Source organism: Peromyscus eremicus, chromosome 7 (genome assembly GCF_949786415.1).
Source record: "Peromyscus eremicus chromosome 7, PerEre_H2_v1, whole genome shotgun sequence".
Lineage (NCBI taxonomy): Eukaryota > Metazoa > Chordata > Mammalia > Rodentia > Cricetidae > Peromyscus > Peromyscus eremicus.
In genome coordinates this window covers 84261420-84275233 of record NC_081422.1, presented here as the reverse complement: position 1 = coordinate 84275233, position 13814 = coordinate 84261420, and the positions used below count along the sequence as shown (strand labels likewise).

The 13814-nt window shown below is 44.4% G+C and overlaps 1 protein-coding gene across 1 annotated transcript; it reads left to right on the top strand.

Annotated features, from left to right (window-relative positions):
* Positions 1-1611: 1611 nt before the first annotated feature.
* On the top strand, positions 1612-13396 carry Minar1 (membrane integral NOTCH2 associated receptor 1). Its single transcript, XM_059267167.1, has 3 exons — positions 1612-3912; positions 7950-8204; positions 13199-13396. Exons 1-3 carry the CDS (start codon positions 1612-1614, stop codon positions 13394-13396), a joined length of 2754 nt encoding a protein of 917 aa, XP_059123150.1.
* Positions 13397-13814: the final 418 nt, after the last annotated feature.

Sequence of the window (13814 nt, the reverse complement as noted above, 5' to 3'; positions counted from 1 at the left end):
AGGGCAGTCCTCTGCAGGCTTGGCTGCTCAGAGCCAGATTTGCTCATTGTAGGAATTTTAGAAAAGATGAAAAGTTATTAAGAAAAATAAAAGTTGTCTATCAAATAAGAGCAGTATTAGGGACTTTGTTGGGGAAGCAAGAGGGGACATTCCAGATCTTTATACAGGCATTGGTTACTACACAGGAATGCTTACATATTTATCAAAACCAGCCAAGGTACTCTTAATATTTGTGTTCTTCATTGTATGTAAAATTTATAGGAAAATAAAAATCAAAATAACCATTAAACTTGCAAGAGTGATGCGCATTATATATTATTTAAGGGGAAGTGTATAGATTTCTGCAAGTTACTTTGAAGTGTATAAAAAAAATCAGATGGCTTGATTATGGATAGATGTGTGATCAACCAAATATAGTAAACCATTAATGATAGGATCCAGATGGTGGATACATGAGTGTTTGTGATAATATTCCTTCAACTTGGCTGTAGCTCTGAAAATTTGCATGATAAGATATAGAGCTAAAGAGAGTACTGTTTCAGAAAGAGATCCATATTTAAAGCCCAAACTTAACTACTATTTACATTTTAGTGCATATCATCTTCTTTCATTTTAGTTTCTAGGAATACATAATTTCACATTATGAAGATCTTACTTTATGCAGATTTCTTTTCATATTCTTTACTCAGTAGTGTATCTTACTTTTATCATAAAAGTTTTATGTAATTTTTAAGTTAAGGCATTTATATGCAGTAAAATCTACACTTTTAAGTGTATAATTCCATGCACTTGATGGATGTATTTTGCAAACACAACTACCAAGATATAGACTACCATTCTAAATGATTTCTCCATGCTCCTCACACATTACCCCTGGCAACTACTGATCTATATTTCAGAATTGGAATAAAATGAAATCATATAGTACAATGTGTAGTGTTTTGACTTTGGCTTCTTTTGCTTCATGCTTTATTCACACTGCATATCCTAGCAGTTTGTCCTTTTTTAAAGCTGATAAGTTGTATTATAAAAATGTACATTTATGGCCGGGCGGTGGTGGCGCACGCCTTTAATCCCAGCACTCGGGAGGCAGAGCCAGGCGGATCTCTGTGAGTTCGAGGCCAGCCTGGACTACCAAGTGAGTTCCAGGAAAGGCGCAAAGCTACACAGAGAAACCCTGTCTCGAAAAACCAAAAAAAAAAAAAAAAAAAAAAAAAAAATGTACATTTATGTAATTTCATGTTCAGTAAGGCTCATTGTGTATTATAACTTGTTTTATTTATGTATTTCTTATTACTTGGATATTTACAATATTTTTTGCTACTATGAATACCATATAGTGAACATTGTCATGTCTAATTTTCATTCATTGTTTCTTTGAGGTAGATTCCTAGGAAAGGAATTTCTGAATCAAATGTAAATATTTTAAAGCCCTGAGACATTTTTAGTCATTAAAATTTTTTCGTGAGTTTCTTTAAGCGGTTCAGAAAAGTCTAGACTTAGAACTCGGCCACTGTTTCTAATTGTCTTCCTTGCCTTTCTTTTCCACTATTGTTACTGTAGAACTGACTGATGCTTGAGTGCAGTCAGCGAGCTTGCAAATTCTAAATCATGGAGGCCAACCAGGAAGCATCTCTCTTTTTGGTGAAGATCTTAGAAGAATTGGACAGTAAGCAAAATACTGTTTCTTATCAAGACCTATGCAAGTCACTATGTGCCCAGTTTGATCTGTCTCAGCTTGCCAAACTGAGAAGCGTGCTTTTCTACACAGCATGTCTCGACCCCAACTTTCCAGCCACTTTATTCAAAGACAAGATGAAATGCTCTGTAAATAATCAGCAGTCAAAGAAGATCATGGTGGCAGCAGATATCGTGACGATCTTCAACCTGATCCAAATGAATGGGGGCACTGCCAAAGAAAAGCTACCCACAAGTTGCCCCAAGGTGCGCAAGAAGGAGGCATCCTTTGAATCTTGCAGGTCAGACAATGAGGTCTGCAATCCAACAGTCTGTGAGCCTCTGAATTGTGAGCTAGGTGAGAGGCCCTTTAGCCGAGGCTACCCCACCAGGCAATCATCCAAATGCCGGAAGAGGGACTGCAAGGAATGCCCACAGTTTGTCCCTGCCTCTGAGCCCAACTTCCTGTTGGGTGTCAGCAAAGAGGTAAAAAACCGGGCAGCATCTCTGGACAGGCTGCAAGCCCTGTCCCCATATTCTGTGGCCAGTCCTCAGCCCTGTGAGATGCAGAGGACCTATTTCCCCATGAATATTGAGAATGAGTCCATTTCAGATCAGGACTCACTGTCCATCAGCCAAGGCATCAAGGAGACCTTCATCTCCAGTGAGGAACCATTTGTGGTTCAGTCTTGTGTTCAGAAAAGGAACATCTTCAAAGAAGAGTTTCACAATCTCATGACTGTGTCCCCCAGTTTGGTTGGTCCCACTAACAAAGCAGAGGAGGATCATGGGGAGACCCAGAGTCAGAAGGAGCTCCACAAGCCCCCCTTCTTTAACCACAGCTTTGAGATGCCTTACCACAACCAGTACCTAAATCCAGTGTATTCCCCAATCCCTGACAAAAGGCGGGCAAAGCATGAAAGCTTAGATGATCTTCAAGCCTCTACTTATTTTGGACCCACCCCAGTGATGGGAACACAAGATGCTAGGCGCTGTCCAGGAAGGTCCAGTAAACAGACTCCATGGCCCGCCAAAAGCTGGAGCCTAAACACAGAGGAAGTGCCTGACTTTGAACGGTCCTTTTTCAACAGAAATCCTTCTGAAGAGAAGCTACGCTATCCAAATTCTGGCAGCCAGACCCCCAATTTCTCAGGCCCGGACAGGCACCAAACTTACCTGGTGCCAAAGGATCAACAGAAGGTTCTCCCTGCCGGCTATGGAGTGAAACCAAATGGACTCAAATCTAAAGAGATCTCATCCCCTGTGGACCTGGAGAAGCATGAAGCGGTCAAAAAGTTTAAAGACAAGAGCATCAGTTGCACTAGTGGGCAGCACAGCTCAGACACCAGCAGTGTGGGTACCCAGACAGAGCAGCATGTGCTGGATCCCCCAAAATGTAAGGACTTGTGTACCTTGGGTCAGGCCAAGTACAGTGACAGGCATGCCATGAAGCACTCGGATGATGACTCAGAAATTGTCAGCGACGACATCAGTGACATTTTCCGGTTTCTCGATGACATGAGCATCAGCGGCTCCACAGGAGTGATACAGTCATCCTGCTACAACAGCACCGGCTCCTTGTCTCAGCTTCATAAGTCAGACTGTGACAGTTCGCCAGAGCATAACCTCGCCAAAATCACCAGTGGGGTCTCCAGCAGCAAGGGAGACAAGTGTAACCGGCCTGAAAATGTCCACCGTTCTGAAGAAGAGTTGAAGAGCAGCGTGTCCAAACTGGTTCTCAGGATTGGTGAGATTGAGCGGAAGCTGGAATCACTGTCAGGGGTCCGGGAGGAAATCTCCCAGGTCCTTGGGAAACTCAATAAACTAGATCAGAAAATACAGCAGCCGGAGAAGGTGAATGTGCAGATTGACCTGAACTCCTTGACCAGTGAGGCACCTTCTGATGACAGTGCCTCTCCGAGGGTCTTCCGCGCACACAGTGGCTCCCATGGACCCAAGCTGGAGAACAGCCCGGACTGGTGCTGCTCCGATGCCAGTGGAAGTAATAGTGAAAGCCTGCGTGTCAAGGCCTTAAAGAAAAGCCTCTTCACCAGGCCATCTTCCAGGTCCCTGACTGAGGAGAACAGTGCCACAGAGTCCAAAATCGCCAGCATCTCCAACTCTCCCAGAGACTGGCGAACCATTACTTACACCAACCGCATGAGCCTCAACGAAGAGGAGATAAAAGATGTGGGCCCAGGTGATAGCAAAGACTGGCATCGGAAATCTAAGGAGGTAATGGAAATTTAAGTTCTCAGGATGGGTTTCAGCATTGCCCCAGCCTCAGACAGTTTGTGAGAAGCCTTGCCTCTTGCTGGTAACTGTGCCTTTCTGGTTCCCCTTCTTAGAATTGGCAGGCTCTGCCCATGAGAACAGAGAGGGCAACATGGGCAGGCTGTTTGTGCTGCCAAGGTGCCAGTCAGTTGGGTGGAGCTCATGCTGTGATGCTGCCGACAGTAGACAGTGCAGTTGGGATATTGGACAGGTGGTGTGAGAAGGATTTCGAAAAAGGGGGAGTGCACTGAGGAAGGCAAGCATCACCAAGGTCATCTTCTTGTCCTTGCTGAAGCAGTAAAATCTGCACCAAGCAAGCAAGGGAAGTGGCCTTTGCAAGTGTCCTTGCTGATAGGTCTCTTGTATGAACTTCGTTGCATGCATGATGTTGCTTTTGAAAATGTGAGCCTTTTCACTATAAGAGAGTTGATTACTAAGAATAAGGAAACATTTTCACTGTTCCATCATGGAAAAACAGCCCATCATAAACAGTCTCTTTTTCCTCTTTGGTTGTCTCTTTTTTCCTACAAAATAGGCACTCCATACTTCTCATGTGAGTGTTATTTTTGACCATTTATCACAGACCTCACTCCACCAGCGCTGGGATCCATGCATGCATGTATTCAAACACTTCCTTTTTCTGTTCTGTGGTGAAGGTGACTGTTCCGGGGGACATGCATCCGATTCCTTCACTCTAGATGGGTTCCAGTGTCTACGCCAGGCTGATGCACTTTCAGTCTGTAGCTTGTCTTCCTGCCATTCCCTGCTTCTATGGTCATTGGACAGACCATGAGCTTTCCTCTCAGGGTCTCTGAAGATAGGACGGCAGGGAAAGGAGTAGTAGGATGGTCTTCAAGGGTGCTGAGCTGAAGAAGAGGTGTGGATTTCCCAAGTGACGTCAAGAAGGGCAAATTTGCAAAAATGGGTTTGAATTCAGGGTCCAGAATGAGAGGAAAGAGAAAATTGAAGGGGAATTATTTTTTTTTTTATGATTCCAAAGAAGCCCCTTGTATCCCATGGTTCTCTTTTCCCTAAGCTGCTTGCCAGAGACACCAGGCTAAGGCTGGATTTCTGGAGCCCAAGGTCTTATATAAACTTGACAAATGGCCAACACAATCCTCTTGGAAAGTCTCACATCAAGCTGCTACTGTTTGAAGTAAGCCCTCCGTACTGTGTGGCTATTTCATTGTGACTTTTCTTCTTGGCATTTGCCACCTACCCAGCGTTGGTCACTGTCTCAGCTTCGGTCTAGTGTCAGAAAGTGCTGAAGACCCAGTCCTTCTATGTCCTGCCATCATGCCCAGGTCAAAGTCCTCTGGTCTCAGATTAGCTGTTCTGTTCTCTTGTAGCTAGTGTTTCCTCTTTGCTTCTGTTGTGGGGGATGGACTGCACCCCAGCCATGGCTCACACATGCCCAGTCTAGCTTCCAGCTTCTATGTATTTACCATTGGTGATATCTCTTTCATCTCTGCCTCGTTTGCCCTTTGGTATCCTCTAGTCCAGCTTTCACATCCTACCTGGGGCTTGGGGACCCACCCTCCATCTCCCACCTTGTCTCTTGAGCTACTTCTGTGTTTATTTCCCTAAAACTCTAGGTGTTCAGTGCCTCTACTTCCCAAATCCCCTGCAGCTCTTCTTCACCTCAGTAAAAAGTCTCCAAGTTCTAACCCAGGCTTTTAAATTTTTTTTTTTTGTGTGTGTATGTGTGTGTGTGTTCTCGCACATATGACATATGGAGGTCAGAGGACAGTTTGTGGAGCTAATTCTCTTTGTCAACCATGTAGGTCCTAAGGATCAAACTTCGGTCACCAGACTTGGTGGCAAGTGCTTTTACCCACTGAGCCTGAGTTTCACATACTTCTTTCTAACCAGAATGCAGCATTTTACCCCAAAGCCTGCTCTGCCTTGATGAGTACACTTATATTTCCTCAAAACTGCTATGGCCATTCACTCAGTCACCTACTTAGCAAATACTTCAGTAACTCTTACAGACAGACCTTGTTATATGGTCAAACCTTTCTTCACATAATTCCTATATCCAGATTGTCCGATCTACTTCCTCTGTTCTTAGAATAAGGTGAGACTGGCTGGTGCTGATCTGTGCATTCTCAGGCCTCTGGGTTCTGTGCACTCCTCAGGGCCTCCTCATTCACACATATCTGGACACCCCTACAGGGATTGTTGCCCATCCCTTACTCTAGTTTTCAGTTCTCTTTGTTCAGATGTGCTGGTCAAAACCATTTACTGAAACATATAGATTATGTATATACATACTGACTACTGTCTTAGAGTATTAACTATTAAGTAGTAGGAACAAGCCTGGGCCTCAATGAGATGTTCTTAGAAGTGTGTCATTTCCTAGTTGGGCAGCACTGAGTCTATCTCTTAGTCTCTCTGACCTGATCTTACACATTCCCAGTAGGGATGATTTTAGTTGTGATGCTGAAATGTTAATGGGAAGATGATATGAAATGCTGTACATCTCGCACTAGGCAGAGTAGTGGATATAACAGCCAGCCCAATGGCTACCACCAAGGTTACTGTCATGGGAATTTCTGCCATCCTCAGCTTTGTGCAAGGCCTGCTTACGTTAGGACTGAGGAATGATAAGTAAGCAGAATAAATAAAACCAGCAGAGCCTCTTAGAAAATCCCTGGCCTTGATGAGTTGGAAAGTAAGAGAACCCCATCTTGCTCGATTTACCTAAGTCTACACCTCTGTCAGTAGCCTCAATGGTTTTAAATAGCTGAGCTACATTACTTCTGGGCACGAGCTGATGGATCAGGTGTGCTGATTTGTGCTTTTAGCCCATGTGCAGGTGTATGATAGGCACAGGCACAGTCACACACATCTGCTCATCATGTGTTCACTTGTCGTATCACCTCTACTCACACTCTTCTTTTCCTCTTTTTATTACTTTCAAACAGAATGCTTTGCTCCCTGTCTCTTACACCTAGTGCCATATCATTGGTTTCTATCCCTTGGACATGGTGGACTGCCCTATTTATTAGTACCACTTTGCTGGAGCCAGGATTAAAAGACAAACAAGCTATTCCCCTGCCTTGGAGAAACTCAAAGTCCAGTGGAGGAGGCAGCCTGGCAGATAAGCAGTTACAGTTTAGTGTGGCAAGTTCTGGCTGAAGGGGCTGTACACAACCCTCCAAGATCACAGAGATAAACCCCATCTCATTTGTGAGGGAGTACTAGCTGGAGGGTCATCTCTGTGAAAAACCGGTGACCTCTGGGTGGATATAGGAAAGATCAGAGGCCCTGTTCTTACAGGTTCACTGAGAATAGAGTAGCCTGTGATGTGTCTCAAGGCCTGTGGACATAATTGACATCGAGCCCTTTTAGATACTCCTACCTCCACACTGCTGCCCAAGTTATTCCTTTATCTTAAGTTTTGTACAGATACCTTTGAAAGAGCCGCCTGCGACCATGGACAGTTATTAGAGACTCCCCATGTGGGGTTTCCAGCTAGGCTTCTCTCTTCCAAGGCAGGCTCTCAGCAGAGCTTTTAAGTAATTCCCTGCAGAATGATCTGTCTTTTTCTCATTGAGTCTAGGTATAAAATGGGACAGAAAAGAAGGGGCATTAATATACAAGATTCAACCAAAGACCCCAAAACTAGCTGATTAGGTTTAAAACCCTACTCAACTGTCTGTTATCAGGCAAATAATTGAGTCTTTCTGAATTTCATTGTCTGAGTATACAAGAGGAGTCAGTTGTGTAAGGATGGTGTAAGGATCGGGTTATAAAGAACTTCCTCTAAATGTGGAGACCTTTGCTCTTATCAGTACTATCAGGATCAGAAGCTCTCTTTAGAGAATGTCTCTCCAAACAGGTAGACTTTGTATGGGCTCATAAGTAAATTCATGTTACTACCTGGGTGTCTACTGGGATCTCATTGATTAAAAAGCTGGCTTGCTGCTCAAATGCACTACGAGACCTGATGGCATCTCTGTGGCTTTTCTGGACGTTTCTGTGCTCCTCTGCAGGCAGACAGGCAGTATGACATTCCCCCACAGCACCGACTGCCCAAGCAACCCAAAGACAGCTTCCTGGTGGAGCAAGTATTCAGTCCACATCCTTACCCCACCTCCCTCAAGGCCCACATGAAGAGCAACCCCCTGTATACAGACATGCGGCTGACTGAGCTAGCTGAGGTCAAGCGGGGCCAGCCTTCTTGGACCGTAGAGGAGTATGCTCGCAACTCTGGTGACAAAGGCAAACTAACAGCCCTGGACCTACAGGTGAGCCTCACTGTTCCTGGGTGGGAGGATCCAGCCATGCGCTGTGTGGATAACTTAAATCTGGCCACTCCCTCAACCTTCAAACTCCCTGGGTCCCTGCCATAGAATTCTGAACTTTAATAAATCAGAGAACAGAGAGGTCTTTTTGTTGTTGTTGTTTTAAACAAGGGGATTTATACCTCGCCTATTTGTTTGTAAGCATTTAACAATGAGGGTGCTTGATTTATATATTTGTTGGCCATCTGATTTGCTAATGATGCATTTAAAACCAAGTGCAAATTCTAGTCTTTGCTCACAAGACCTGAGCCAAACTGTTTAATGAAACACAAGCTGATCTCTCCTTCCATATGTAGCACGTGGGATAAGCATGTTTGTGGGAGCCAAGCTATGGATTATGTTTCCATATGGAGCCACCCCAGGTAAGAGCTATTCCTAGAAGGTCTGTGAATGCCATTATGGTTAGAGGGCATGCTTTTTTTGTTCACCCACCACAGGGCTGGGTTTGGGCTGCACTTTTATTTTGGTGGGCAGCTCTGAGTGGTTCCATTCACAGCACGTCTGTCTATGTTTTCACATCACTGCAAAGGAATCATCATGGCCAACCCTGGGCTTAGGTGTGTGGAGAGAGAGGCCATAGCACCCAAGGAATGCGTTATCTCCAGCTGGCCCATACATACACTTGAAGCATGGTTGATGAGAGCTTTCTGTAGGCCCACTATGACAAGGCTCTTCTGCTATGGCCTTTCTCTAGACAAAGAGGGTGTGGGAGGCACAGCATGTGACAGAGAAAAGACAATGGGTTTGTGCAGCACCAAGACCTAATCCAAAGCTTCTTAAGACTTTGTGACTTGGGGCACTTATTTCACCTGCTTTAGCTGTGGTCCTCTCACTTGTGAAATGAGCATAAACATATCAACCTTAATGGCATTGTTGTGAGAACTGAAAATAATATACATAAAAAAACCTGGCACTGGTTGGCATTGAGAGGGATAGCACTCAGGAGTTGGTAGAGGATGCTGCAGTCAGACAATGCACATAGTACTTTTCACATCCATCACTTAGTTCCAGGCACAGTTGCCTGTGAGACAGGCATCACTCTGACCATCTCCCGTTTACAAAACAGGAAACAATGGGAGCAGGAAGCTCAGTGAGTTGGCCCAGGTCAGACAGGTCTGGATCTATACTGGACCACTGGACAATACATCTCCTCTTCTTTCTCTTCTCTTCCCTCTGTAGTATTTCCCTTTGCCATTGCTAGGAGTTTAACAGAATTTAATCTCAGACAAAAGAATTATAATTACACTTGGATATCTGGGACACTAAATGGTAGCAATTGAAGGGAGCCTTGGCCCAATCCTGGAAAAGAGGTCTGTGGAAGCAGCAGGAGCACCCTAAGATCCCCCTTGCCCCTCCTACTCCATGTAGTAATATTCCCATACACACCACATGCCACTTGTCTCTTTGGGTTGCTGCTGTCTTTCCCGTCATCTTCCTGATGACAAGCAGGCTAAATCATAACTTGAGTCTCCCACAAGCAGACCTCTGCGCACTTTGCTACACGTGGCACCCCTTGATCAGCGTGCCTTAGGTTATCATAACCTACCAGCTAGAAAACATTCAGAAACAGCTCCAGAGGTTATGATAACCAATGTTTCACCATGCTCTGGAGGTGACCTTGAAAACAGATTTTGAAAGTTTAGGGAGAGAGAGCTGAGCGATTTTGCATGGATAAACACATGCGGTTTGAATGTGCCAGTGTTTAAAAGTGTAAAGATAAAATTAGGAAGAATAAAATAAAAACAGCCTTTCGGGTTACAAAGTTTTAGGCAACTCTGCTTAACAATGGAGGGACAGAGTATCCAGTCGCATGTTCTGAAGGGATAGAGAGCTCATTGCCTGGTGATGTGTTGGCATAAAGGCAGAGCAGACATCCGAGGCAGGTGGGGCAGTGAGGCACCAGCTTATCTGTTTGCGTTGCTTTGCAGAAACTCAAGAGCTGTTCCAGGTTAGCACTGGAACAGGTTTCTTGGGGCCCATTTTTGTCCATACGTAAACCCATTAGTGATGTCCACTGAGGGGGTAGGCACTGGTGTAGGCCTGGCTTTATTTTCATCATTGGGTAGGCCTAATTAACAAGTGAGTATGCGTGTGGTGTCCCTGGGAACCTGGGTATTACCTCTCTGTGCTGTGGTGCCATTACAGCTTGAAGTTATTGAAAAAAAAAAAACTAATTAAAATAGTTTATTTCACAGGCAGACTCTTAACCCATAACAAAGTGTAGATAGCTGTGAAAGGAGGCCAATTCCCTTCTGTCCGAGATGGAGAGCAGAAAGCACAAAATCTGCTGTACTCTGTGTGCTGCGTCTCTCCAAGGCCAGCCCTGGAAAACTGGGAGAAAGAGCAGCTTATTTTGGCCATAATGATCAGTGTTTGTCTTCAAGATTATAAGGCAGGGAAGGCTGTCTGTCTAACCTTCCACCCAAACCTAATCTTCTTGGGGACATTATTCACATGATAGATCAGTACTCCAGCAAGACAGGCCTATCTTTGGATTCCTTTATTCCTTACTGAATGTGTATTCAGCTATTGAAGAATTTTCATGTCAGGGAGAACAAGTGGGGCCCACCTGTGTCTATGGAGCGCGCGCGCGCGCGCGTGCGTGCGTGCGTGCGTGTGTGTGTGTGTGTGTGTGTGTGTGTGTGTGTGTGTGTATGAATTGTGTGTGCATGTTGCATATATGCATGAACATATGTAAGCCTGTATTTTCATGTGTGTGTATTTGCGTGCTTGTGTATGGGGGATATAGTTCTAAATAGTAGAGCTTAGTCATTGCAAAGCTGTTTAGATCAGTTCTAGAGAGAGGCTCCTAGACTCCAGCTTTGGACACTAGGCCCCAGGAGTTTCTTACAAAGACATTTACAGGCTTTCCCCACATCAAGAACATTATAGTTTATATTAAGGGTATTGTGGGTGGCTAGCACTACCTTCTGCTCTTCTATATAGTTTACAGAATTTATAAACAGTGTCGACACCAGCCACGCTAAGTTCTTTTCTCCTGACACACTGTACAGTGTTGTCCAGCCTGCCCATCTACCCACTGTAGCAGAGTAGCTCCAGATGATTTGTAAACGACTACTCTAATAGCCTTATTTTTGGACATCAAACTTAGCATTTCATATAGTTTTTAATGTCATCAAATGTTAACTTCATTTGATTTACTTAAATGACTTAAAAATAGAAAACTCATTCAGAATTGGGGACTATACAGAGGCAGGAGGCCAGCTGGAACAGGCCTGCAGGCCACAGTCTGTGGACCCCTCCCCCCAAATATATGGTAGTTATCAACAGGAGGGATGAAATCTTGAGACTGAATGGCAGTGAATTGTCAGCACCCTGCAGTAAGCAGATGGCATGCCCAAAGGGATGATGGGAAGGGCTGCTAGTAAAGAGGAGTGTTCACGGTGTTGTGAGCAGGTTAGGGGCCGGCAATAGCCAGTGAAACATCCAGAGAGCAGACTGAAGAGAGAGAGCTGTTGCCTTTCTTGGGTCTGAAGGTCCAAGGGCAGGAAGCTGTTTGTGAAATTCACCACGGCCCACAGCTCTGCAAGTTAGAGTCTGGTGGGAGCCTAGCTGTTGGCAGCTGCAACCCATCAGGAAGAACACAAGGAGAACCCTCACGCCACCTTTCTCTCCTCTGGTTCCTTTTGGCTGAGTCCACACTGTGGCTCCAGTGGGCACAGAGCAAAGTGCAGAAGGAACTATCTAGAAGGGCAGGTGGGAAATGCTGAGCATGCTTTAGGGTTGTGGCTACTCCTCCAAAAGTGTGCCACTGCTGAGCTTTCTCAGTCCTACAGGCCTGAGGTTTACTTTTGTTTTTGATCCTGTGTGTATGTGTGACTTTAATGTACTCGTGTTTATAAAACTTAAACAATCTAAGAACCCTTCTCACAATGGGTATTTGATTTGTGATTTAGAGATTTAGGTGGCTTCACTTGGGACTGTAATGTGTCGTTGCTTTTTTTGGTGACACGTTATTAAATGCTTACCATAAAACAAGAGCATAGCTCTGCTTCATGGAAATAGATTATAGCCATCAACGTGCAATGGGCTTCATGGGAAATGTAGGTTAAATACGATACTTCCTCTGCAGGTAATGCATTAATCTTGAGTAGGCATTTGCTGTAGAAGCTGGCTTTGGGGGAAAGTGCCACTTAGTCTAGAATCATCAGCAACACAGGCCCAGGGTGAGGACAGTCTGCCATGGGTCTGAAGTCCTTTACTTTGAACAGTGTTATAACCTGCTCATGCAAATGCTTAAAATGGAAATATTTTACGTTTTGATTGAGCTTGAGGTAACTTTGATTTTTTTCAGTAGAAGCTCTGAGAAATGAGCTGACTAGAAATGATAAGATGGTCTTGTTTTGAGCAGATCTTTTCTTCCTTTTTCTTTTTTTTTTTTTTTTTTTTTTTTGAGACAGAGTTTCTCTGTGTAGTTTTGGTGCCTGTCCTGGATCTCACTGTGTAGACCAGGCTGGCCTCGAACTCACAGAGATCCACCTGGCTGGCTCTGCCTCCTGAGAGCTGGGATTAAAAGCATGAGCCACCACTGCCTGGCTCAAGCAGATCTTTTCTTAGAGGCTTCTGGTAGAGAATATTTTTCAATGACTTTTCTTGCTTTGCTTACAGTGGAGCCAACCTACTCTTGGTCACATACCCTTGAAGTTGAGTCTTGGCAATTTTGCTTACTTATGTAGAGAAGACCCCTGGGTTTTGTGTCGGTTTTAGTGAGGGAGAAGCCAGTGCAGTCTATGATGTATGGATGGGTCCCTGGAAGCCATTTGCTGGCACAGGCCTGGTGGGGAAGCATCTTACGATGCTCTCATTGCTAGCCACCAGCTGCAGACAACTTTTAAATGTTCCGGAGTGGAAATTGTCAGGATGTCTTGGACCTGGTTTCAATATTAACTGTATTTCTAACATCTCTTTACTTTTAGACTCAAGAATCTTTAAACCCAAACAACTTAGAGTACTGGATGGAAGATATTTATACTCCGGGCTATGATTCATTACTAAAGCGGAAAGAAGCTGAATTCAGACGAGCCAAGGTCTGCAAGATTGCTGCTCTCATCACTGCTGCTGCATGCACGGTCATTCTAGTCATTGTAGTGCCCATCTGCACGATGAAGTCCTGAACCTGTGGACCCAGCGTTACATGCCGTTCACGACTTCCACCGTTCTCGTCTGGATTTCAAAAGCTCACCCCAGTGTGGCTACAGTTTGTTGAAATAGAGAAAAAAAAATCTCAGATGCTTTTCTACAGTGCTGAAGGTCGTCTTCAGAGAGTATGTACTCTAGAAAGAAATCTACCTAGCTGTTAAGCCTAGTTATAGTTAGACTCTGATATATTTTCAACAGTACAGTATCTTTTGCCACATATGGAACGCCATGGATTATCGGTAAATTAAAATTGAATATTCCAATCAAAGGGGGGAAAAAAAGGAAGACTAATTGGATTCTTCCACTTTGGTGATGATTCATGGTGAACATCAAGTTATGCCGAACAGATTCAATACCTGCTCTTTGGAGGAGCTGATGGTGACACAAAGGGGG

What these genes read in the sequence shown, in the direction of transcription:
- Minar1 (XM_059267167.1), top strand. Translation starts at nt 1,612, where the DNA reads ATGGAGGCCAACCAGGAAGCATCTCTCTTTTTGGTGAAGATCTTAGAA. An exon ending in GGCATCGGAAATCTAAGGAG is followed by an intron (nt 3,913 to 7,949) that starts GTAATGGAAATT and finishes GCTCCTCTGCAG; the next exon opens with GCAGACAGGCAGTATGACAT. An exon ending in TAACAGCCCTGGACCTACAG is followed by an intron (nt 8,205 to 13,198) that starts GTGAGCCTCACT and finishes CTTTACTTTTAG; the next exon opens with ACTCAAGAATCTTTAAACCC.